Here is a 27,445-nt window from a genome sequence, read left to right on the forward strand (position 1 = left end):
AAGGGTCCCTCCTCCCAGCAAGCTGTCAGGCTTCTACAGCCGTTACTTCATTGTTCCAAAGAAGGATGGAGGACTACGTCCTATCATAGATTTACGCGTGTTAAATCGCTCAATCCAGAAGCTCAAGTTCAAGATGCTTACACTCAAACAGATTATCCCACAGATCAGGTCCGAGGACTGGTTTGTGGCGATAGACCTGAAAGATGCATACTTTCATGTGTCCATCCATCCTTCTCACAGGAAGTTCCTCAGGTTTGCTTTCGGGGGCGAAACTTTCCAGTACAAGGTTCTTCCGTTTGGCCTATCGTTATCACCCCGCACATTCACGAAGTGCGTGGATGCGGCTCTGGCCCCGCTAAGGCTTCAGGGCATCCGCGTGCTGAATTACATCGACGATTGGTTGATTCTAGCTCAGTCAGAGCAACTGGCAGTCCAGCATCGAGATGTTGTTCTGCGTCACATGGAGAGGCTTGGGCTGAGGCTCAACGCAAAAAAGAGTGTGCTAGTTCCGGCTCAAACTATCACTTATCTGGGGGTAGTTTGGGACTCCACCACGATGCGGGCACATCTGTCTCCCGCTCGGGTGAGTGCCATTCTTATGGCTATGAAAGGGGTGAAGTTAGGCAAGTCACTCACTGTAAAACAGTTCCAGAGGCTGTTGGGTCTGATGGCAGCTGCGTCCAACGTGATACCTTTTGGCCTCCTGCACATGAGACCCTTACAGTGGTGGCTCAGGACCAGGGGATTCTCCCCGAGGGGAAATCCTTTTCGCATGATCAAAGTCTCACGACGATGCCTTCGTGCTCTGGTCATGTGGAAAGATCCCTGGTTCCTGTCCCAGGGACCCGTGCTGGGGACTTCTGGTCGTCGCGTAATGCTTACGACAGACGCTTCCCTCACGGGCTGGGGGGCGATCATGAGTGGCCATCCAGCTCAGGGCTCATGGGAGGTCCATCAGCTCTCCTGGCACATAAATCGGCTGGAGATGATGGCGGTGTTTCTGGCATTGAAACACTTTCTCCCAGACCTGAGAGGCCATCATGTGTTGGTCCGCACGGACAACACTGCTGTGGTCGCCTATATAAATCATCAGGGGGGTTTGCGGTCTCGCCAACTTTATTACTTGGCCCGTCAGATCCTCCTGTGGGCCCAAGGGAGCAGCTTACATCCCAGGGCGCCAAAATATGGGAGCAGACGCCCTGTCGAGGCAGGGCCCGAGGCCCGGGGAGTGGAGACTTCACCCAGAAGTGGTGGATCTCCTATGGAAAAATTTCGGTCGAGCGGAAGTCGACCTATTTGCTTCGGGAGAGTCAACCCAGTGTCCACTCTGGTACTCCCTCACCCATCCAGCACCTCTGGGGCTGGATGCCATGGTACAGACGTGGCCGAGGCGGCGTCTGTATGCATTTCCCCCGATCGCCTTGCTCCCGGGAGTTCTGGAGAAAGTACGCCGGGAGGGGGTCAGCCTAATACTGGTGGCTCCCTTTTGGCCAACCAGAATATGGTTCTCGGACCTAGTGTCCCTACTAGACGGCTCCCCAATGGAGCTTCCCCTCAGACAGGACCTCCTGTCACAAGCGGGCGGCCGGATAATACACCCCCGCCCAGAATTATGGAAACTATGGGCCTGGCCTCTGAGGGGGCCAGGTTCGTAGATGCTGGTCTCCCAACCGAGGTTGTGGAGACCATATTAAACTCCAGAGCTCCCGCCACGAGGAAGCTTTATTTATACAAGTGGAATCTGTTCTCTGCCTGGTGCAGACGTATTAATGTGGACCCTGTCCACGCCTCTATTAGCCACGTGCTTACATTTCTCCAAGAAAAGTTCTCGGAGGGCCTATCCCCTTCAACGTTAAAGGTTTACGTTGCGGCTATATCTGCCTTTCATATTCCCCTTGTAGGTGGCCTTTCGGTGGGTCGAGACCCCCTGGTCACTCGCTTCCTCCGTGGCACACTGAGGTTGAGGCCTCCAGTGCGCACAAGGGTTCCGGCCTGGGACCTGGCCGTGGTTTTACAAGGGTTGGCCGAGGCGCCCTTTGAACCAATAGAGGAGGTTCCTGAGAGGTTCCTCACTCTAAAGACTATTTTTCTACTTGCTATCACTTCTCTGAAAAGGATAGGAGATTTACAAGCACTGTCAGTTGCTCCCTCATACCTTGAATTTGCTCCAGGAATGGTGAAAGCATTCCTGCATCCTAGACCGGGCTATGTCCCTAAGGTCCCTACCCACGTTCCAGGTCCCATTGTGCTCCAGGCTTTCTGCCCTCCTCCTTTTAAATCTTCGGATCAGGAAAAACTAAATCTGCTCTGCCCTGTGAGGGCCTTGGATACTTACGTCCACAGAGCTGCCCTGTGGCGTAAGACTGATCAGCTTTTTGTCTGTTATGGGTCCCCTAAAAAGGGGGCCCTGCATCTAAGCAGAGGATGAGCAAGTGGGTGGTCGAGGCCATCACACTTGCATATGATGCGGCCGGACAGCCTTCTCCTCTGAATGTCCGTGCCCATTCTACGCGGGGTATGGCGGCATCAAAAGCCTTGATGTCAGGTGTCTCCATCGGTGACATTTGTGACGCGGCTGGCTGGTCATGTCAGCACACGTTTGTAAGGTTTTATAACCTTGATGTCGGCTCCACTCCGGGGTCATCAGTTCTGCCAAGATAACCTGGCAAGTATTTGCCGCTACGGCACAGTTGGGATAGCGTTCCCAATGCGTTACCACGCAGCGTCGACAGTTCCCACGAAAGGGAACGTCTCAGGTTACAGATGTAACCCTGGTTCCCTGAGTAGGGAACGAGACGCTGCGTCTCTTGCCGTACCCCCTACATACTTGCGAGCATTTGTCTCAGACTTATCCAGAAGCTAGCGTGCTCTGCATCCGGGTATGCTTTATAGTTTCCTGGTCCGTGACGTCACCCGTCTCTGACGTCTCGCTACTCGATTGGTTAGATACATGAGTGCTTCAGTGACGACATCACGCAGAAGGTTCCCAATGCGTTACCACGCAGCGTCTCGTTCCCTACTCAGGGAACCAGGGTTACATCTGTAACCTGAGACGTTTTCGGTGATTGAGATCTGGCAGCAGCTAATTTTTCCTCTAGGGCGAGCGGTCTGCTCACAGCTTATCCTGCCCATGAAAACTCCCATAGGCCAGCAAACCAATGAGAACGTGCTACAATGATGATGTTCCATAACAAAAGCACGAAGGTGCAAAAGCTGCTGTAGATCAGCTAACCCGGAAGTCTCCGTAACTGGCAGATTTAAAGTTTGTCAAATAAATAAATTACGGACAGTTACATACAAATTTCCAATTATGTTGGATTTATGGTACACCTCAAACAAGGGATGTAATAGTAATTTATAATGTTAATATTAGTTGCCGAGTCCATGAATGGCTTGGGTATGCAGAGCATTCGCAGATTATATATAGACCGCATGCCACTGCTGTATATATGTGTGAGAAGGGTGCGATTTGTAGGGGGGGGTGGGGGGGATTTCCCCCTTCTGGTCTATGTATCCCCGGTGGGGATAAAAAAAAATATCCCCCCCAGGTGATGCTACTCCACAAAACAACAACAGAACATATAAGTACCAAAAATAAAAAACTTTTTTTAAAACATCGCCAAGTAAAACACTGTGTTTATATAGAACTGTCTCTTTACGACCACAACAAACGGGACACAGACGCGCATTCCGACTTCGCCTCAGCACCAGGCGCAAGTCAAACGAGCGCAGAAAAGGTAACGTTAGGTGACGACGAGGGAGCTTCAGTTGAACAACAGTGAACTGCGGTCATATGAGATGTTGTCAGGCTATGTCGGTAAAACTCAGAAAAATTAACATGACTGTCCAATCAGCCGTTACTATGCTCGCGACGCACACTCAAGAATTGCATGCGCAAATGTGCCGGCGCACACTGCATAATTACTTTATTATTGCTTAAATAAAGCGCAAAAGAAACTACGAGCATGCACCATCGTTGTTCTGTTGTAAGTTAAATGTGCTACAGAGGATGTTTTGTTTTACACATTTTTGCAATATTACTTGAAACTGTCTTTACTAACTGATAAAAGACTATTTATTAGGTGCACTGAAAGGAATAATATTAATATACATTATCTGTGCACGAGGTAGGGCCTTAAAAACATCAGTCAATTGTCATTGGCCCTCTGGCTTGTCAATCACTGCCATGACGTTCCTTGTGAGAGACGTGCATGCTCCAGTAACTTTCCACTGGCGCCGCATGCAATGTTTTTGTCAGGAGTAACAACTGCAGATTATGAGTTACCTGCAGTGAGGGCCGACATAATGAATCCACTAACACGACACAGCGAATGCCGGTGGTAAACAAACACTCGTGTTCCAATACCTCGTGCATGAGTTTTGGGAGGCGTTCCCTTGAAATGAGCTGTGAAGGAGGGGGGTTGTTCTTATGCATGCGCTCATTTAAAAAACTCACTGACAGTCTTTGGTTTCTCAGTCGTCGAAAAGATCCTCTGTAGCACCTTTAAGTCATGAAATTACCAAATGTGCGATTAAAGCTGCCTCAAAACTGTGCATGCATATATGTATTTGTTGACATTGTTTTAAAGCTACTGTTATCCAATTTGTTGGCCTTAAAACGTCTTAAAAATGCACATATGTACAACCAGGGAAATCAAAATTTTCTTGGGGGAGCATGCCCTCAAACCCCCCTAACAAACTACAAGACTTTGCTGCTTCAGAGCAGTCATAGTTAATGATATGCTAAAGCCTGCCGGCACGTTGTTGTTACAAGGTAGGTTACAAGGTAGTCTGTGACGTCACAAACACCCACGATTTCAAAACACAAAGTACTTTAGTCATGAGAGAGTCTGTCCCATGCGTTAAACTGTAGTTGATAAATAAATAAATAAAGACGGACGATGAAAAAGCGAAAAGACAGATGTTGTTACAAGGTAGGTTACAAGGTAGTCTGTGACGTCACAAACACCCACGATTTCAAAACACGGGTTTTAGGTTTATTGCAGTTTTAAACATAAAATACTCAGCAATGGTGCAGAGACAAACCATGAATTTGCACATGGTTTGTCTTAAAGCATATTAAAAAACACTACATAGACATATAAACAACATTAAAATCTTGATTTTCATCAAGGGGTCTTTAATAATTTTCAATGGATCCACATAGTATTTAAATTCAATCCTTTGGTATCTTCCTGTGGTTTTGTTTGGTGTGGCAGATTGACTTGTGCTTATTAAAGTTACTGTATTACTGAGCAGAGTAAGTACTTTTAAGCTGTAAAGAATGTCTTCAAAGTATGTTTGCAAAAAATAACTCTGAAGGGTTAAATCTATAATGAGTTTCTTCTTTAAAGAAATGATAACATGGTATTGAAAAGTAGTAACACTACAATACAAATATTTTTGTAAATAAAAAGGCCTGTAAATAAGGGGGGGGGGGGGGACCACTGCTCTAGAGAATATATACCTATGTCAGTTGGCAAATAACATGTTATTACATTACTGTGTGTATCTGAAACATCTCTGTGACTGTATTATTAAAAACACATGGTCTTGTTAAATGTACAATAGCAGAAGAATCATCCACAGCATGTGTCCAGTATACTGTAATTTGCAGTATAATCTACAGTTTACAGTCTCATCTGTTAATTTTACTTCTGTACATTACAATGTTAAATTAGGTGCACAAATGGCCAATCAGCAGCATTAATCCAATGCACACATATACAACACTCTTAATATAATTGATTAGTGGTGTGTATGGATTACAGACTTAATGAGAGATGATTCGCCCATACTACTGGAATGGATAAACATATGGGCCAGCACATGCACACACATGAACACAAACCTACACTCACAAGTGTGAGAGAACGACAAAGACTGAATGTTACTGCAAGACAATAGTGGCCATAATTTGTGAATGATAGACATGATTAGAAATGGCATTTTATTTAATACTGAGACAAGCATTTTCTACACTGAGTGTGTGGAAATTGAATCAATCTTTCATCTGACCTCCAGCATTGCAGAGCAACATGCAGAATGTAATGCAGCTCACACAGAATGGCTGATAAGCAAATTATTGTTTTAACATGTCACAACCCATCTGTACCCAGAGAAAACGGAGTGTCATTAAGTGTGGTAGGGTCAGGGTGACAGGGTGAGAATACATTGCCTGGCAAGTCCAGAATGATATATCTTCTATAAGATATATCAGTCTGGTCAGTCCGCCCTCTGTCGCACCTCGAGTCAACTCCAAACTGTACCGTGCAATCAGATTAATTTATTTCAGTGACGCAAACAGCGTCACTCTAGTGCCTTCAATATCAGTTGGCAATAACACCACGTATTCTCAAATTCTTACCGCAACAACGACGCAAGTCATTAACGTCGCTCTCTCTAGCACTAGCCTTGTTAAACTACTCTCTGTGCTTGCCCGGGGCCATTTTATTTACTTCTCGCTGTTGACTCTCTTGTCGCTTTGCTAACGTCATATCCGCCCTTCTCTGATTGGTTTACTCCGCTTCCTGTTTGCTCGGATTTGCTCCGCCCTAGAAATCGAATTGATTCAATGGCGACCAGACTAATCCGCTGGTACAGCGGTGAGGCTGGATTTTCCAGGCAAGAGAATACAAGGGCTACAGGTCTTTAGTTGCATAAGAGCGTCTCATTACTTTTGTGTGTGATTTTCTCTAATGAGGAAAAAAATACCCAGATGTAAATACACATAAAAACTAATCCCAAGCAGAGAGATGTGAGACATATGCTGATGCATTTGTGTGTGCTTTGAGGTGTCAGTTCTGCTAAAATCACTTACACAATCCTGACCTACAAAATACAAAAACCTTTTGAGATTCCTTCATTTTTAAAACACTAACATGACAAGAGAAGTAAACACAAACATTTCTGTTTTTTATACTCTGTAGGGTAAATGTGCTCCTCTGCTTTTTCAGATCCACACATATTTTCCTTCTTTCAATCAATGGAACATAACTGATAAATCCACAAAACAGTAATTCATCAAACTATGCTTTTCTGCAAAAATGGTTTGCACAGTACTAGAATGACAAGCCTTTTTGCAGGCTGTAATTTGTAATTTTTTCCATTGTTCGTCCGGCTGTCCTTTCAGCCGACTCAACAAAGCGATACAAAATAGAGCCATGTTCAACATAAGCTTAGTACTTTAGTCATGAGAGAGTCTGTCCCATGCGTTAAACTGTAGTTGATAAATAAATAAATAAAGACGGACGATGAAAAAGCGAAAAGACAGGCAGGAGAAGAAGGATTAACAGTGAGAGAAAACAAGACATCAAAATCAGGATGTTTTAGAAATGAGAGAGGTATCCTGTGCCCTGGGTTCATCTTTGACCTGCTGACACACACAGCTGTCATTCAACACTGCTGGGAGAGGAGAAATGACTTACAATAAATGACGCATCACATGCCCATAATAATAAAACAAGAGGAAGACTATATAATTTGTCGAAGTGCTCATGTGTAATTTAGATATGTCCATTAATCTTCCCTTTTTTTTCTCTCTTTTCATTCTCTCTCTTCCTTCTGTTCTCACTCACACAGCCAGGAGACATTTCAGTATATATCAAAGATTTTTATCTCTCGTTCTCACACACAAATCTCAGAGCACACACACTAATCTCTAAGTGATTGGAAGTTAATGTTTCAGCAGCCTACAAAAGCAATATGAGCAGCAAAAGTTCAGCCAGGTTAGATCTCTCCAGATCCCCATGAGTGCCACCTTTGGCCCACACTTGATTTTTTTCTCTCACATTCACCCCCACACAGCACTGCAAACTAGCCCATAGTTTGAGTGAAATCCTCCAGAAATAAAGGAATAGTTCACCTGAAAATGAAAATTCTGTCATAATTTACCCATCCTCGTGTCAATCCAATCTATGACTTTCTTTCTTTTGCTCAACACAAAAGAAGATATTTTGAAAAATGTCTTAGTTTTTGTCCATACAATAAAAGTCAATAGGGTTCAAGGTTGTTTGGGATCCCATTCACTTGCATTGTATAAATATAAAGTTATTCAAAATACACTACTGTTCAACAGTTTGGGGTCAGTTAGATTTATTTTTTTTTTTTTTATAAATTGATACTGATCAAAAATGAAGACATTTATTGTGTTGCAAAAGATTTCTATTTCAAATAAATGCTCTTCTTTTAAACGTTCTATTCATTGAACAATTCTGAAAAATTGCTACATAAATATTAAGCAGCACAACTGTTTTCAACATTAAGAATAAGAAGAAATGTTTCTATAGCAGCAAATCAGCATATTAGAATGATTTCTGAAGGATCATGTGACACTGAATACTGGAGTAATGATGCTGAAAATTCAACTTTGCCATCACAGGAATAAATTACATTTTAAATTAGAAATAGTTATTTTGAATTGTACATTTCACAATCATACAGTTTTTACTATATTTTTATATATAAATTCTTTCAAAAACTAAAAACAAGTTCAGAGATCACAAATCTTTTAAACAGCAGTGTGTATTCTTTTGTGCTGCACAGAGGAAAGTCATAGTCATGTTTGCAGCAACATGGGGGTGAGTAAATGATTATTAGTTTTCAATTTTTATGTCATTATATTAGCTATTGAGGAAGCTCATGAATATTGCATATGTTTTAATAAATCTGCCATTTGTATGTATGCAAACTGCTTGTATTGAAAAGGTCCCATGAGGGCCCAGTTGAGTAAGTCTATAAATCATTCGCACATGAATGAGAAGCATACAACACAGCAAACGAGAATAATTACAGTATTAAATGAATGTTCATTACACCTTTGAACATCATAGTGTTAAAAGAAATCAACACACACGGTTACAAAAAAATACAGCACTAGACCAGAGAACATGCCACCACAAACACTTATAAACACACTCATGAAGACAGAGAGGAAAAAAAAGCATCATGAGCTGTGGTGATAGCCATATTCTGAATAATGCCACATCTTGACACATCCTGAAAAACAGCCCATTCATTCACTGAGTTTCGAGTCAAAATTAAATGTTAAAAACATTCTAAATAAAAAACCAAGAGGTTAAAGCAGATGGGTGAACAGCTGCATAGTAAGAGCATGAATAGTAAATATTAACAAAGGAGTTGTCATATTCTTCACAATGTCAAACACACATGCATAAAAACAAATTCTTCTGCAGGAGAAGTATTTTACTGACATATCAAAGCTGACATTTAAAACCCTCACACTCAGGCTTGGGAAGGGAACTGACTTCAATATGAGCTTTGATGTAAGGTTGAGACCACGAGAGAAAGAGAGAGAGGGAGAGGGGCTGTAAGCGTTTAATGGGCGAGCGAGTACACTGCAAGCAGAGGACCTGAGTTGAGTTGGACATGGCTCAAATTCTGAACAAGAGTATAGTGTGTCATAGTTTGTGCGGATGAGTGGTCCAGACAGCAGAGCAGATCTGTGTCTGTCCCTAGCTGTATCCTGCCTTTACTGTCTAACTTGTCTCTGTCCTGTCTAGTGTAGACTATTGATATGTGAGTGTTGTGTGCACTTACACCACCGGTCAAAAGTTTTGGAACGGTAAGATTTTTTAATGTTTTTAAAAGAAATCTCTTCTGCTCACCAAGGCTTCATTTATTTGATCCAAAATACAGCAAATTATTTAGGTGATGGCAAAGCTGAATTTTCAGCATCATTACTCCAGTGTCACATGATCCTTCCGAAATCATTCTAATATGTCATTTTGATGCTCAAGAAACATTCCTGATTGTTATCAGTGTTGAAAACTGTTGTGTACAATTTTTGTTTTTTTCAAGATTATTTGATGAATTGAAAATTCAAAGAACAGCATTTATCTGAAATAGAAAGCTTTATTTTGGATCAAATAAACGAAGTCTTGGTGAGCAGAAGAGACTTCTTTTAAAGGGTCATGAACTGAGAAATCAACTTTTCCTTAAGCTTTTGATTTATAAGAGGTCATCGTACTTTAAGAATATCCTGAAAACTTTCTTGGTAGTCCAATAAAAACTTTTATTGACATTAGGCCCACAACTAGTCCTGATATGTGCCTATCTATGACATAGATGGGTAAAACGTCGCCTCCGCATAAGAAATCAACACCTACTTCATCATTGCAACATTAGCCCCGCCCACTGGCATGTTAGTGAAATGAGGAGAGAATAGGCTGCCTGTGGCATCTGCAAGCAAACACATTTACATGAACATAGAATTTACTATGTACTATTAAGAAAGCAGCAAAAAAGTATCTGCTCTTCAAAATAGATAATTATAAAATAGAAACCCAGTTTTGCTGTTTGAGCAACATTATTCGAAAAATAAAATAAATAAAAGGTAAAACTCCAATTTGTTTCTAAAATGAGTTATAATTAACCAACAATGAACAATTTTTTGTCATTTATGAAATCTAGGTTAATGTTTAATTAAATAAATGTGTGTGTGTGTGTGTCTATATATATTATATATATATATATATATATATATATATATATATATATAGGGCTGTCAAACGATTAATCGCGATTAATCGCATACAAAATAAAAGTTTGAGTTTGTATAATATATGTGTGAGTAATGTGTGTAATTAATATGTATATATAAATACACACAAATGTATATATTTAAGAGAAATATGTTATTTATGTACAAAAAATGTATTTATATTAGAGGTGTGACGAGACAGTTAGCTCACGAGACGAGACGAGACGAGACTCGAGATTGAGTTCATGAGACGAGACAAGATTTTTCCACACTATTTTTAAGAAATCCTCAATGGCAAAATACATGACTAGAAAAAAATATTCTGCAGGTGTATTTGAAATGTTTTAACTAATCATCTTATAATGAATGTCATTTCAGTTCTACTTTCTGAGTATGAATCATCATATGCAGTAAAAGACAACAATAATCAAGTACTGTAAAAGGTTTTGCCACAAACTCAACTGACTGACTTCTCTTTTGTATGATTTCAGTCTCTTCAGACCTTGCAGTACATGATTTATGAGCTTCAACAACTTTTGACCTACTAACTGAACTCCTTTCCACAAACTGATCATAGAAATAAAAACAGTATGAATAAAAATGGTAACACTTTATATTAAGGTCTCATTTATTAACATTAATGTATTAAACAACATCAACTAACAATGAGCAATATATTTGCTACAGTATTTATTAATCTTTGTTTATGTTAGTTAATAAAAATAGTCATTCATTGTTAGTTCATGATAGTTCACAGTGCATTAACTAATGTTAACAAATTAAACCTTATTGTTTGTGCTTAAGAAGATTAAGAGAAAACTGTTATTCGTTTTTATGGTAACACTTTACAATAAGTATAAGTGTACCATAATCGCACTCTCTCAATATTCAAAGTAAGTAAGACCAAATTTTTCTTTGATACAGAGCTAAGAGGTGGATACAACTACACTGCCCAACCTAAAATAGCTTTCATACTGAGAGATATTTGCATGCATCAGGGAGCCGCTTTTTAAAATGCGGGGTATTGACATTGCGTTTGAATGCGCGCTCGCATTTACTTTCACTTTCAGCGATGGCACATACTCTGTAAATATGGATCGGCGGAGACTGTCATCCAACTGAATTAAATATTTTTTATTTAAATACAAAGCAAAATGACAGGTGAGGCGTAATGTAAAGGTAGCTGTGGCATATTCTTTCCTAATCATCCTAACCACTCTGTCATGGCAATATCACAAGACTACTTTTCGCCTCGACGAGAAATCTCGTCAAAATTTAGACTCGCGAGATCTCGTGACACGAGATCTCATCACACATTTATTATATAAATGATATAAAAATATGAATAAATACATATAATTGTCAATATTTCTCAAATATATACATGGATGTGTTTGTATTTATATATAGTATACATAATAATTACACAAACTTTTATTTTGTATGCGATTATTTGACAGCCCTAATATATATATATATATATATATATATATATATATATATATATATATATATATATATATATATATATATATATGATGAGAGAAAGCGACAAATTAAAGAAAAGCAAACGTAATTATGAGAGCTTGAAATGATGAGAGTACATGGAACATTTAGACAGATGAGCCTGCAGCTGTGCCAGCTTGTCTAGAGCCCCTCCTCTTTCTCTCTCTCTCTCTCTCTCTCTTTCGGCTGTCTGTTATTGGTTTGTGCCTTTGTGACAGCTGCTCCACTACTGCTCTCACCTCTTCTGCTGCATCCCTCTATTCACAGAAAGCAAGAGGGGGAGAGAGAGAGAGAGAGAGAGCGTGTATGTTCATGTGTGTGAGAGGATCACCTCTTCTGCTGCAGAGCTCCGTGCAGTTGTTCCTGTCTGTCTCTTAGTTGACTCTGCAGGTGCCGGATCTCTCGTTGATAACTCGCTGCTTTTCCCGCAAAGTCTTCCTCCTGCTCGCGCAGACGGTGACCCAGCGCATTTACTCTTGCTGACGCCTGCTGCTTGTACACCTAGGGTGGCCGGGAGAGAGATATGAAAACAGTTGTGCAGGAGAGCACTGAGGAATGGTGGAGTACCACTTAAACTAATAAAAAAAAAATCAAGGGGAAAACAAAATAACTCAAACAACCCTGGAGGAGCCAGGGACAGAGACTACACAGCACGGTAAGACTAGAAAGAGAGCTAATGTGTGTGTGGAGACATGTTCATCTGTCTGGATTAGATGAAGTCTAACCAATGCAGGAAAAGTGACAAACTATTATTACCTGTAAAGAGAGGAACGCTGAAGAAAAGGGAGGGTATAGGAGCAACGGAGAAGGTCTGAATTTACAGTTTAATAGCTGAGGTTGTAAACATTTATGAGGGAATATTTTACCTCCAGCTGGTTACCTTGTGGATGAAAAATAAACACGCATACAAACACAATAATAATAATAATAATAATTAAAAAAAACAGGTTGAAAGAAATACAGTTAATGGTGTTGAATGAAGCAGAGATCTGATGTATTGGGATATTGCAGTGATATGTTGAACTGCAGACTCAGGGCAGATGCATTACGGAGAGGAACAGATGTTGGCCTGTCTGCTGCTAAAACAGATGTGAGCTATTTAGATAAACAAACACACACACATTTGCGCAGCTCCTGGGGTTTCTAGGGAGAGGCAGCCTGTTGATATAACTTATCTTCACATAGAAAAGGGCAATGAGACAATTACAGCCGCATGAGTAAACGTGAGTAGTCAGATATGCTCCGTCCATAAATGCCTCATCGTAAATACATGACACCAGGGAGGATATGAGACGGATCTCTGAGAAACAATTAAGTGCAAAGAAAAACCAAGAGAGATAGACAAATGGATAGAAGAGCAATAAAAGGGAAAGAAACAGAGCGACAGATAAGTTGATGCTAAGAGTCATGCTCCTAGTTAACTGATGCTAGGCACAATTGTGATTTCCTTCAGCGATCAAAACCCAGAAGGAGGAATGCACAAATTAACATCTAATAATATCCAGGAAGAATATTTCCATATGCATCTAAACGTGTAAACACGTACGGATGCGTTTAGAGAACAGATTAGCAATGGTAATGTTTTTAATGGACCTCCCTGTTATCATATCTGTTTCGAGCAGAGAATGAGCATGTGTGGAGAAAGTGGGATTGTGTGTTTGTGTGTGTGTGTGTGTGTGTGTGTGTGTGTGTGTGTGTGTGTGTGGAAGAGAGGGAGAGGTTTAACTGTATTCTGACTGTGGGGTTTTAGAACACATAGGGTTCAGTCTTTCCCTCACATATGGATCAATAACACTCCACACAAACAAGTCTCAGTCAACAGCTCTTTCAGTGCATGTGTGTGTGTGTGAGCATTCAATTACAGCAATTCTGAGTCTCTCTGGTTCTCTCGTCCCTTTCTTTTCTAGAGATATTAGTGTTGTCTTGGTCATGTTAAAGAGCATCTGAGCAGCCCCCAGACAAAACCACCAAAACCAATAAGGAGTACCGGAATTAATATTGCAAAGAGTGCCAACATGAAGCGGTTTCAGTGACAAGGAGTGATCTGCACTATTATAAAGACGGTGCTAATGTGTTTTCAGTTTGTGACATTTTATTTATATGATAGTGATATATTCAAATTGAGCTTGTGATAGCAAGCTTCTGGCCATACTGCTCTTCAGCAATGCTTGCTTTCTTTTGTAATTCTCACCATCATGGTAAATCTAATTTCACTTCTGTTCTAAGTCTTCAGAAAGCCTCGTACACTGCCCATAATGGAGCTTTTCCATACAAAACTTCCTCTTATGACCTCTTAAGGAATCCGGTATGTCAAATCTAGTGTTATCAAAATGAATAGGCCCTACTCATGGTGGTTAGAATGAGGCTAAACACTGTAGTGAAAGCTCTGGGAAGTTCAATCAATAAAACGTATATATACAATTTTCTGCCATCTTGGATTTTGTCTGAAACCTACTTTTGCAAACTAGTCCTAGGTTTTTCACCTGATAGGAACCAAATTAGTGCAGAAATATTCTCTGGAGAGTGAATATCAATCTTTTTTTTTTTTTTTTTTTTTAAAGTAAAAGTTTCATGGTCACTAAGTCTGAGGTCACAGTAAAAAATTGCGGAGCTTGGTCACTTGGTGGCGCTATAACAGGAAAAAAATAAAAACAGCTAAAACTACGCAATGGATTGTCCGATTGACTTGAAAATTGGCATGCGGTGTCTTTGTCCAAGGTGCCATGACTGTCTATGAGGACATTTTTGTATCTTGAAAAACATGGCCGCCATCAGCCAATGAATTTTGAGCACCTATTAGACAAGGTTAACAGAGGCCGATCAGAATGAAACTCAGTGGGTCTGTTTGACTCATGACCCAAGGTATCTGTGAGAATTTTAAAAGAAATTGGCCACAAGGGGGGCGATAACGTGTTTTACAAGAAAATGTAAATGATTGTATGTTATGCAACGTTTCGCACATAAACACAATATTCATATCATATGATAGATCTCATTCAGAACAATTTTGCCTAAAGAACCACTGCTGTCAATAAAATTAAATATTTGAGAACATTGTTGAAAACAATGTTCTCTTGAAAACTTGTAAGAACAAATGACAACACATGATTACAGTGTAATCATTATGTGGCTTAATTAGTATTGGGGACACTTAATTTTCAACAATTTTATTGATCTGACTGCATTGACACCACTGTATGAGAAGTGAACTGAGCTAGATGACATCACTGTTCTCTCTAGAGATGCTGTATAGATAAACAAACTAAATGAATAACTAATGATTTTTGCAACAGAAATGAATCAACACTTGAGCTTACTTAAAGGTTTTCTAAGCGATCCTGGGTGGAGTAACTTCCTGTTGACGTTCTTAGTGTTGTCAAACAAAACAGAGGCTAGCAAGACCCTCCCTCCGCCTCCTCCTCCCCTCCCATCCGTGCTTCCTGAAACAGTCATGAACACGCATTTAAAATCATTCTTGTGCTGGAGCGTGTTTATTATGTTTCGTGGTCAAGGCTGCACCAGTTTGTTTTTGTTGCCGTTTTTGGAGTTTGTGGCGACTACAGAGACCGCGTTTTTATACAGTGTGTTCAGGGGACAGGCAGCTATTGGATAGAGAGGAGATGTTTGCTGTGTGTGACAAAAAAATGTTTTGACCTAAAAATGTGTGACATCGCTTAGAGGACCTTTAAAGGGGTAGTTGATTATAATTTCACTTTTTTTAACATTAGGTAGTATGTAATGTTGCTGTTAGAGAATAAACAACATCTGCAAAGTTTTGACACTCAAAGTTCAAAGCAAAGGGAGAATTTCTTTTAAAGAATTCTCTGTTTAAAGGACTACAACAAACAACTGGTAGGGACTACAACAAGCTTTTTCCCGGGTTAGTGACATCACTAACCCTAAAATTTACATAAACCCTGTCCCCAAGAACACGCAACAGAGGGGTGAGGCCAAGTTATTGCAACACAGTATGTAACATAAATGCAATAGCATGTCACAAATGCAAAATGACAACATAAGTTATAACCGTAATTAAACTATACCTGTTCTGTCTTCATGCAGCAAACATTCTCTGGCTCTGTAGGCATCTTACAACAGTTCCCACATGAGCGATTTATAGATGATCATGGCAGAATATGCTAATCAATGACCTTAAGATAGTTAACTCCACATCAGCTACATAAATTAATCAACTAACCATTCAGAAATGTCCTGTTGCATTCTACATGTTGTCACTTCTTGAGTCTCCCATCATTGTCTGACTCCGGTTTGAACATAAAAGGCTGAACAGTTTCAGTGAGACTGCAAAAGCATATAAGGTTGATTTGTTGATTTGCACCATCAGGTCTACCTCAGGGTATGAACAACAGTAATGTTAATAAATGTTTATACAGTGCCTGAATTTGATTTTGGAAAATGGGGGAGACCCCTTAGGTGACTCTTATGGGGGGATTTTTTAATTTGAGGTGTGTGTGTGTGTGTGTGTGTGTGTTTATAAATTAAATACAGATTAATTCTTCTCACTATTTTTTGTTGTTTGATTAACAGTAAAAACAGACAACAGCTGGTAGGCTAAATAATCAAACAACAAAAGATAGTGAGAAGAATTCATCTGTATTTAATTTATAAACACACACACACACAAACACACACACCTCAAAATGAAATTCAGGCACTGTATAAACATTTTATTAACATTACTGTTGATATCCAATATACTGATACACATGCATTTTGTTTTTCAACTGTTTAGGTTCACTTAAGACATCACCGACTGTGTTCATAAACTTTAGTAACGATGCAACACTGGCCGGGCTGGGCAAGTGACAATTCTGTCCCAAAACGTGAGCTAAAGTCTTGTATCGCAGCGTGCAGCTCGCTTGTACAGAAGATGTGGTGATGTGAAGCCATGTGCACATTTTGAAAGAGAGAGAAGAGGAGGTAGCGCTGAAACACTCTGGCTGTTTGCAAACCAGTACCAGTGTAACGGGACGGGACACAGGTTGTTTTTTTGTTTTTTTTGGGGTGGGGTGTCATTTATTTATTTTTTTTAATTTTTTAGAATATAATACACAAAGAACACACACACCCATCTTCGTAATCTAATTTTGATTTTTTTTTTATTTGACAATTAAAAATTTCACTCCACCTGCTCAAAACCATTTTTTAAATTCATGATTAATATTGCATTGCATAATGTGTGCTTATACAAACTGACAACCACAAGTGAATTGCATTCATATATTTAATATATACTCATATTTTTTTGTTTGCAATTTCAAGTAGGCTATATTTACATACAACTAACCTGACAGTTGAGTCTTTTATACAGGTTTTGTAATGAAAACTAGTCTAAAATTAAGAAACCCTTAGAAAACATTGAGTTTACATGTGATTCATTTAAAATATATTGTTCCAATATCCAAATATGATACAAAATCTCACAGAAAAAAGGGTTTCTATCTGTAACGTGCTGTCTTTCAACAAGACAAACATTCGCTGATTAAAGGTTAGCCAATACAAACATATTTATAGAAAACAGTTGACAATGAATAGAAAGGACCAATAAGAGCAAAACTAATCGAGTATTCAAGAATAGAAGTTAGTCCGACATATAACGAGAGGTTGTGTTAACTAAAGCGTCCGTCAATTACTGAATCTTAAAAGCATGGATGGATAATTCAAAATGTTTTCTGACAAAAAAATAACACAAGCAAGAACAAATTTTAAACCAAGCACAGCAATTTTCATTTTACAATGATCTTCCCTCTCTGTGTGCGCGTGCGCGTTTGTGTTTATGAGAGAGAGAGATCGCGCAGCTCTGAGACAATGGTACATTTAAATGCATAAGCAACTAATTTGCTAGTTTTCATACAAAATAAGTAGGCTATGTAACATAATTAGGTACTTTAGTTAGTATTAACACAATAACGCAACACATGTAGGCTACGTTTCTCAACACTGACAATAAATAAATAAATGCCTGTTTCTTCAGACTCGCGCTTGTCAGTCAGTCACACATCACAGCATTTTCATAATCACTAAGCCCTGTAGCGATTTCAATTTTATTTAGATTTGTTGTTCAACATTACTTGAGCATTTTATACCCGTTTACCTTAAGGAGTCAGAAGAACCGTGACTGTCCTCGCTCGAGAATTCAGTCACTGAGATGGCGGGAGTGGAGGGAAGGATCAAGCGGGATTTTGTGTTGCTGTTGATTTGCAGTAACTTTTTATTGATAGGCCGTACGCATTTGTCCATCATCCCCACTTGATATTTGGGGAAATGAACCCAGCGCTATGATTGGTCGAACTCTTTTGCTGGATTTGAGTACTTCGCGTGCACGGAGGAGTCACCGGGTTTTTGAGTGACAAATCGTACCAGCGTACTTTCAAAGCGTACTTTTTTACAGGTCAAAATGCGTACCCGCTAGGCAAAATGCGTACATGTTGGCAGGTCTGTGTTTGTGAAATGATGTCTCAGAAAGTTCTCAAATTACTGATTTAATCTGATAATCTGTGTGGATTAGTTTGCTCATTAAACCAACAAGCTAACTGAATAAATGTTTGATGGAATTTCCCACCTTATGAGCATGAAACCTGCGGGAATGAGTATTAATATTATGCACAATACCCACAATTCGAGCCCTGTTATATGTCATCCATTTATAATTAAAAGAAAGGGACATTTGTGCATGTGTATATCAGTGTACTATGCAGCTGTTATTGGCTTCTCTCAAGTGTGCATCCTTTCAGCTCGACTGACAAACTACAAATAACCCTCATTTTGAGTAGAAAATCTCATAAATAATTAAATAAAATAAAAATTGCTTGTTCCCTCAATCTATTCCCCATCTCCCACTTAGACACCAAACCTACAGAGCCTTTTTTCCTCAAATTCTGGTTACAAAAGCATCTTTGAAGCCAAGGGTCCCACTTAGGGACTTGTGAGTTAGGGCTGCTACAAAAGACACACACATTACACAGCAGCTACCTCCCTTAGGGACCTGTTACTTACAAAAAGACTGGATACATGATCTGTCATTTTCACTCTGCCTGCCCTGTTTGAGTGAGGAGGAAGAAGACTTTTACACCTACAGCATTTTTACTAAGATTGTCTATGAGATCCTGGAGATACATGAATGAGATGTATGGTACAGCTGCGAGATTACAGAAAGATAAAACTGAATGAATAATCTGATTGAGTTTCAGTCCTCTAGAATAGATAATATCACTCTAATCTAAACTTGTTAGTGAGTAATCTTTAATAAACTAAACTCTTTCATACAGTACACACCTAAACAAAAGCACCTCACACCAGATGCATCTGCTCTCTGACAGACGGATTCAGGTAAACAGGTTAAGAGAACAAACACAGTTAATGCAACCGAAATTAATAAAACCAATTAATAAAATCAATGATCGATAAAACTTCTCGATTAAGCTCAACCGTTAAACTTGTAAAGCAGACACAAGGAAAAAGATGCAAGCATGCCAGAGTCATGTTTGGGACCATTTTACAGCTAGATGTACACCTTAATCTTGACTATAAGTTTGCGTGTGCATTCGCAGCCTTTTGGTTTGTGCAAATGTAAGTTGTAATATTGTGTTTATTTTCTGTAGGCCTATCTAGATCTGATTTATCTCATATCTGATTTATCTCTGATTTATCTCATATTTGCATCTGGTTAAGAATTAACGCTGTAGTAAAGCGTGCCGGTGATCATCTTCAGCTTCAGCGCATGCAGCTCAAACAGCAATGCACAACTAGTAATTACTATGCCTGCTACATTCATATATAGTATTACAAAGAGAACAATATTATAATAAAACATTGTGAATTAACAAGTTCAGTTAAACATTTGCATCATTTTGTGCAGATAAAATATGTAATACTATGTTTATTTTGTATATATCTGATTAAGCTCATATAGGATGCGTTTCTTTGAGTTGAATAACGCGCTAGCAAAGTGCTCCAGTTTAGCGGTGTTTATTCAGCGCTTCAGCACACTTAGCAATGCATGACTAATAATAACTACGATTGGGACGGTCATATTATATAAAATTAATAAAAACAGTATTGTAATAAATCGTTGTGAATTCATTTAGTTTAGGTGCCTTTTTCAGCGCATTGTTCCAAGAAGAGCACTTTCACAACAGGAGTACACATTATGACAAGCATGCATCTGACATGGCGTCGTTGTATCAGTCGTTATGTTTGATTAATAAATAAGTAATTTAATTAAATGATCAATCACATCGACTCATTTTACAATCCTACTAGCCCTTTATTTCGATTAAAAACCCTTGGTGAGGAACATGGCGTTTTGAGCAGCATTTGCTCACACTGTCATGCTGTTGACTATATGCCACTACAGTAGACTCTTGTTGCAGTATTAAGGCTAATGATTAATCGATTAATTGATCGTTAATTTAAACGACGATCGATCATGGGAATTTGTGTAAATTGACATCCTTACTGACAAGACACAATCAGTTAAACAAGTATGCCAACACAACAAAGGCAAACTATGAATTCATTATCTTTTCGACATAGCATGGCATGCATTTATCCTCAAGCATACAAATAAACATTTAACCTCTTGACAGAAGCGATGAGCAGGAACAGATGTCCGCCTGTGTGTATATGAAGATTCTCTCACAGTGGTGGCAAACACATTTATTTCTCTTGTCCTCAGACTACAGGAATAATGACATGGTCCTAATCAATTTGCCTGACATACTGTATGGATCCAATTATTTTAGCTGGCAGAATAGAGTAGCAGCACAGACCTGCAATCTGCTTTTGAACAGGGTTCAACAAAAAACACCTCTACTGTCTTCTGAAAAGCTCAGTTCACTCTATCATTGTCTCCATCCTTTCATTCTATTACAATCTCTCCACAGACGCAAACATGTTACTGCAATACTTCAGAATTTCAGATTCTGTAACTGTGCAAAACTCATTGTAAGATGAATCAAGTCTCATTCTCTTTAAGATGACAGTAAGTAGCAAAAAATTGGACAGAGCAAGCAGGAAACACTTTTTCACTGCTGTGCTCCAGTTGAAGATACAGCACAAGAGAGTGTACATATATATGCAAGCTGAGCCTGATTCACAGTTAAAACATTTGTGAAATGACAGATGATTGTGCACAGACAAGGCAAATTTGTGATCTAACAATTTTTAATCTCAGTAATCACTATTATAGCTCAACACAGAGTTGTATGAATAGCTAGTATGAATGAGAGCATGATGGGGTGCTTAGTATTATCTGTAACTGAGGTATTTCTTGATTTGTGCCAATTTCCTATAAGTGAGTGAAATGCAGCAGACTGTTATTTCCTGTGCTCTGAATCCCTACCCTGAAACTGCAAGAATTAAAGAAGTTACATAGACATTACTGCCTGTTCATAAGATCTGCTGTCCAACCTAATAAGGTAAATGATCACATTCAGCACACAAGGATGCAGTATAATATTATTAGTGAAAGAATGATCATATTGAATCTCACAGTTATGAGATGATGTTAATATGATAATAAAGGCTGAAAATACAGATTTATTTGGTTTCGGGCTTGACAGAAACACCACACTCTTTGGTTTAACCCACTCGATGCCAGACTTTAGACATTCAACTAATATAGAATACTGATACAGATACTAATTTAGAAATTTATCTCAAAGAACTTAAGCGAGTCTGGCTTTGGAAAAGAATCAGTCACGCAGGATTTCAAACCACAGCCTTGAGTAATGAAATATTAACAATTATGCATAGAGCAGATCCCAGAATCAAGTGAGAATCTTCCCTTTGTAACACTATTCATAATGTATTCATAATCATAATCTATAAATTACTGAATACAGCTTTAAATAGAATTGCTTTATCGTTAAAACAGACAAGCACTCACAGTTCCTCTTTTGCCCCTCGCTCTCCCCATTTGTAACTTACAACAGCTCTAAATAATTGAGTTGACTTTGGATTCTCAGGTCTCTGGAGGGCAATATGAATGAGGCGACTACATTTAAGAAGTCTAAGTGATTACACTTAAAAGCGACTTAATGAGCTGTGTGTGTTGCTGTTTGTGATGTCTTGCTGAAATTCATCCAATAAGGAGCTTTGATTCACTTATCTGATCACACACTACAAATCTCCTGGAGTATGATTACAAGAGATGCTAAGTGTTTACACATACAGTGTGAGCCACATTAGTGCTTTATTTTATCTTAAAGGGATAGTTTACTCAAAAGCGAAAATTCTGTCATCATTAACTGGGGCTGTGAACCACGCTCCGCACCCAGGAACCAATTGTCCAACCGTGAATGCTTAGGGCAAGGCGGAGGGTTCCATTCAAGCCCGATTCTTGCAGAGGCCCGGGAAAGCATTGCCCTCAACTCTGACTCCGATTCAGCGTGAGTGACCACCCCAGAGGGGGAATATTAGCTTCGCCTTCATTCAGCTAGTGAATCGAAATCAAATCAATATGTGAAATTTGTGTAGATGCCCATCCCTAAATAAAATAATGAAACTGTGTCCCCATTTGTGCTGACAAAACCACAGAGTATTGGCCTGTGTCTGCTTCACTGTGTAGAGACAAGCTTTAATATCCAATGGGACTCAGCAACAATAAAAGACCACTTTATTTATTTCTCAAATCTCCAGTCTGGACTACTACATGTTCCTATTAACTAACTGGACTGCACTGTTAGTTTAGTGGGAAACCTGCAGTCAGGCTCACAGCAGTCCCATAATTACAAGGAAATATTAAATAATTTCACCTAAAAAGCAACTCAGAAGTATTCTGTAGGGTTAATGTTTCCATGGAGGTGAAAGGAGAATATGCCAAATCATAGTGATGTCCGCTGACAGGCTTATAGCATGTCGTCCACACGTTTTCCTCTTTTAAGGTGTGAGACTCTTGAATTATTCTCAAAATGGTGTCTGTTTTTGCTTGCTTTGCATATTAGAGTTGTATTTAAGCAAAAAAATAAACAAAAAAAGCATTAAATATTTGCCTGTTTTTAGATGTTTGATATGTCATTATGACAGAAACTCTGTGTGAAGTTGTCTGTTGAAAGAGAGTTTTCTGACACTAACAGTGTTGTCTCAAACATACGATTTCATTTCAGAATAGAAAAAATACTGTAAAACATTCTGATTAAACTTCTGCCATCTCATCCTTCTAACAGATTTTTCCAGGAAGATTGCCAAGTACACATCAACATGTTGCTCTCCTGAGTGACATGAAATGGCCCCTGTTACATTTATAATTTATAATCCATGACATGCATTAGGTCCCCATTTCAATGCTTTTTGTGAGATAATATTACAATGACAAAATTGCTTTTGTCCATTTAAGCTACAAATGAGCTTCTTATATTAGATTTGAAATGTAAAATAAGATGACTTTTCAGACCAGAACACAACTGTCATCTGAAAAGCATGTTAAAACGCCATATGTTATTATTGCCAGGAGAAAGAAAAGGAGGGAGAGAAGAACAGAGAGGAAAAAGAAAAGCTTTCATGCCCCAATACACATTGGAGTGGCAAATACCGTGGTACATTACCATTACTATATCAATCAATGCCATTCTCATTTAATACGGATCAATATTGACATGCAAAAAATTGACATGCAAAAAAACTCAGTCCCAAAACAGGGACTGGAAACAATTACTCTGTTAACTGGTAATTCAAAAAGGCTCTGCGAATACAGTTTGAACCCTAAATAGCCTACAAGCCTGTTTCCTTATTTGGCTTCTATTGACAGCCTCTGCTGGCTATATTTTTCTATCCAGCAAAGCAAAATAAATTCCTCTCAGAAACACAATTATGCATGGGCATTGTTGTCATTAATAATAGAGACAGGTTTGTATGCTGGAGGACCATGCTCTTTGCCCAAAGGGCCGCTATTTTATTCCTCTAACAATTGGTATCTCTTTCTTCAGTATGACAACGGCTGGGTGACATTAGGGAAACAAAAACTGTTGACTCCCCAAGACAACAAAAGCAAAATCCCTACGTCGATCCCACATTTCTTTCCGTAATTAATTTCACAAACAGCGATTAACAAAGCAGGCTAATTAGGCCTTTGGAGAGTTGCACACTGAATGAGACATTGAAAACATCCATGTGGCACATTAGGACGCTTCCTGTGAAGACTTAATAGCATGGGTGTTCATATATATAATGTGACACTAACAATGCACTAATGCATGATTACATAACACACTGTAGGAACCTCTTATTCTATGAAATCAAGTCACTAAATGCACAGATTTGTTTAATGTTGTCAATGTCATTCATTTTTAATGACAGCTCACTTCAGCTAGATATGAATGGTGATACAAAATGTGTCTGCAATCAGTAACGTAATTAACTAAATTAATCAAGATCTAATATGAATTAATAAGTCATTGTACTGTAACAAACTTAGAAATTAGTTTAGTATAAGATTACAATATCACGGTTCAAAAAAGGCAAGTTGAAGATCTTTAAGCATCAGTCAGACTTTATTGAACAAACTCAAAAACACACAGGAGCACAGGAAACATGAAGGCGATGAGAACTTAAAGAGATGAGAATGGACAAAGACCAAATGAAAATGAGGGCTATTTATAGTTTTTGTATTACATCACACAGTGGTGTGTGACTTCATGACAGCATTGATAAAGCACAACTCCCTCACACCTTCAGCAGTCTTACATCTCTATATAAGTGCTTTACTACCACTGAACTTCACTGTGGGAACCATACACTTCTCACTGTACTCCTCCTCTAGCAACACCATAACATTTTGGATATCAACTGATATTTTGTAAATATGGGCTTTGGAAAAGGCTAAATGACTTTATTGTTCTTTGACTACAGTGAGTAGTACTAATGTAGACAACTATGCACTGCAGACTGCATCTCTGTGAGATAAACAGTCACTCTTTTCGTAGCTTTAAATGGCTCTGAGACACCCGCTTGGTATTTCTCCAGCTCTTTGTCTAGCAAAAATAAATAAATAAATAAATAAAAAAATCACTCAAGACTAAATGAAAGCTTAAAATGAAGGCCCGATTATTTCAGGGGCCTTGTCACAAGTCCATTGTTTTGAATTTCTGTGTTACTTTTGCTATATTTTCCCACTTAAAACAATGATTTGGTAATCCTCTTGTACAACTGTCCTCTTTTGTGCTAAGAAATAAGTCTCCTGACAGTTCTCCCCCAAGTGGTTCCATTGTTGTCAGCATTAAGTCTGAGAATGATTCAGTGGGCTATATAACACGTTTAATTGTAAAGAAATTACTTCTCTTTAAATGTTTTGGTTCAACATACTTACCTGTTGATCAAAAATTGCCTTAAACTTACACCAGAAAAAAATTATTTAGTTTTATTTAGTAACTTTCAGGAGGGTGTACTCATTTTTGCAACATTTATGACTTTGATTAGAAAATCTTATTTTCCTAGATAATTTTGACATGCTTCTTTGGTAATTGATCAAGCAGACTTGTTGTAAAATTATATCTCTAAAGAACCCTAACATTTCTTATAAGTAAAGAGTAATTGCTGGATTTGTTAAGTTTCAGAGGGGGTGTACTCATTTATGCTGTGCACTATATATATATTTATATCTATCATGCTTTTCTGTCTGGCAATCCGATGGACGATTCTGGGTTTGGCGGTTGCCAGGAGAACGGTACTTGCCTAACTGCATTGTGCTAGGTGTAAAGTTTGGTGGAGGGGGGGTTATGGTGTGGGTTGTTTTTCAGGGGTTGGGCTTGGCCCCTTAGTTCCAGTGAAATGAACTCTTAATGCTTAAGCATACCAGGACATTTTGGACAATTTCATGCTCCCAACTGTTCTAACATGACTGCACACCAGTGCACAAAACAAGGTCCATGAAGACATGGATGAGCGATTTTGGTGTAGAGGAAATTGACTGGCCTGCACAACAGTCCTGACCTCAACCAGACAGAACACCTTTTGGATTAATTAGTGCAGAGACTGTGAGCCAGGCCTTCTCGTCCAACATCAGTGCCTGACCTCACAAATGCGCTTCTAGAAGAATTGTCAAAAATTCCCATAAACACACTCCTAAACCTTGTGGAAAGCCTTCCCAGAAGAGTTAAAGCTGTAATAGCTGCAATGGGTGGGCCAACTTCATATTAAACCCCACGGATTAAGAATGGGATGTCATTAAAGTTCATGTGCACGTAAAGGCAGGCGTCCCAAAACATTTGGCAATATAGTGTGTATATATATATCAGTTTTAGTGGCATCTTCAGTCAAGAGAAAAATCTAACCTTACACCTTGATATAAAAAACAAATTAGCTTATACTGTATCGCTGTATCGCTGTATAAGTACATGTTTTAGTCCGTGCTAACATCCTGTTCTTGTTTCCCAGAGCATGAGGCCACGATGAGCTGTGCTCAGGCTGGACCGGAGGAGGGCTCCACTAATGCCAACGTTACTATTAACACCAGCCTCAATGGCACCACCAACGATGAGTTGGAGTGCAAAATCTGCTACCAGCGCTACAATGCACATGGCCGCAAGCCCAAGATTCTGGACTGTCTGCACCGTGTATGTGCCAGATGCCTCAATAAGATCCTGGACATTGGGGACGGCTCAAGCTCCATCAGCTGCCCTTTCTGCCGTCATGAGACGCAGGTCAGTGAGTACGAAGTGGCCAGGCTGCCAGATGACTCAAACATCATGTCCCGTCTTGCCGTGCGTGACAAGTCCTGGAGCTCGGACAACAGTAAGGAGGTAGTGCTGACTCCCAAGAGCCTGTCCTCCAATGATAGCCCATCCCACGACTCCTCCAACTGCCTGGTCATCACCATCATGGAGGTGCAACGGGATCAGCAGCATTCACCCAGCCAAAACAGCAACTCTGATTACTATGGTGACCACAGTCTGGACTCAGTCTCTGTAGCTTCCAATAGTGGTGTGGTGGATCAAGACGCACTATCCAAGTTCTGCAATCACGTTCCGCGGGTCTTGGTGTGGCTGCTGGGCTTTTTCTACTTTGGTTCACTGCCACTTGGCATATACTTGCTGGTGATCCAGAGAGTGACTCTGGGGATTGTGTGCGTGAGCCTGGTCCCATCCAGTCTTACAGTTTGTCTGGTCTACGGCTTCTGCCAGTGTCTGTGCCAGGGCATGTGCGACTGCTCCAACAGGGGGTGATTGGTACGAAACAGGCCACTGAAAATCAGGCTACATCATCCTACCACACCAAGAGGAGATAAAAATAAGCTCTAGGCATCTGAATCTCCTCACTGCAAATCAAATGCAATTTGTACCTTCTTGCTTTGAAAGGATGTGTACAAGCAGCTGTGATAAGAGGATGAGTTAAGCATTAAAGAGGAAGGACAGTCTGGAGGAACTATTAGCTTAACATAGCTTCTGCACACACACTTCACGCTCATTCTGAAGTAAAAAT

The 27,445-nt window shown here is 39.4% G+C and overlaps 2 protein-coding genes across 6 annotated transcripts in view; one reads left to right on the forward strand and one right to left on the reverse strand.

Annotated features, from left to right (window-relative positions):
* The window catches only part of cep89 (centrosomal protein 89), a 97,870-nt gene that overhangs the window by 20,795 nt on the left and 49,630 nt on the right, over positions 1-27,445 (reverse strand). For 3 of the 5 annotated variants that reach the window (XM_067402256.1, XM_067402260.1, XM_067402259.1), the window contains exon 19: positions 12,339-12,508. In XM_067402256.1, coding sequence (XP_067258357.1) covers positions 12,339-12,508 — 170 coding nt within the window. Of the gene's footprint in view, positions 1-8,587; positions 8,998-10,127; positions 10,201-12,338; positions 12,509-27,445 lie in introns of those variants that run through there. The other 2 variants (XM_067402258.1, XM_067402257.1) reach the window with 2 other exon arrangements.
* zgc:165481 (uncharacterized protein LOC100073327 homolog) lies at positions 12,533-27,197 on the forward strand. The gene is made up of 2 exons (XM_067401778.1): positions 12,533-12,662; positions 26,402-27,197. Exon 2 carries the CDS (start codon positions 26,416-26,418, stop codon positions 27,187-27,189), a length of 774 nt encoding a protein of 257 aa, XP_067257879.1. The 5' UTR covers positions 12,533-12,662; positions 26,402-26,415; the 3' UTR covers positions 27,190-27,197.

Source organism: Chanodichthys erythropterus, chromosome 11 (genome assembly GCF_024489055.1).
Source record: "Chanodichthys erythropterus isolate Z2021 chromosome 11, ASM2448905v1, whole genome shotgun sequence".
NCBI lineage: Eukaryota > Metazoa > Chordata > Actinopteri > Cypriniformes > Xenocyprididae > Chanodichthys > Chanodichthys erythropterus.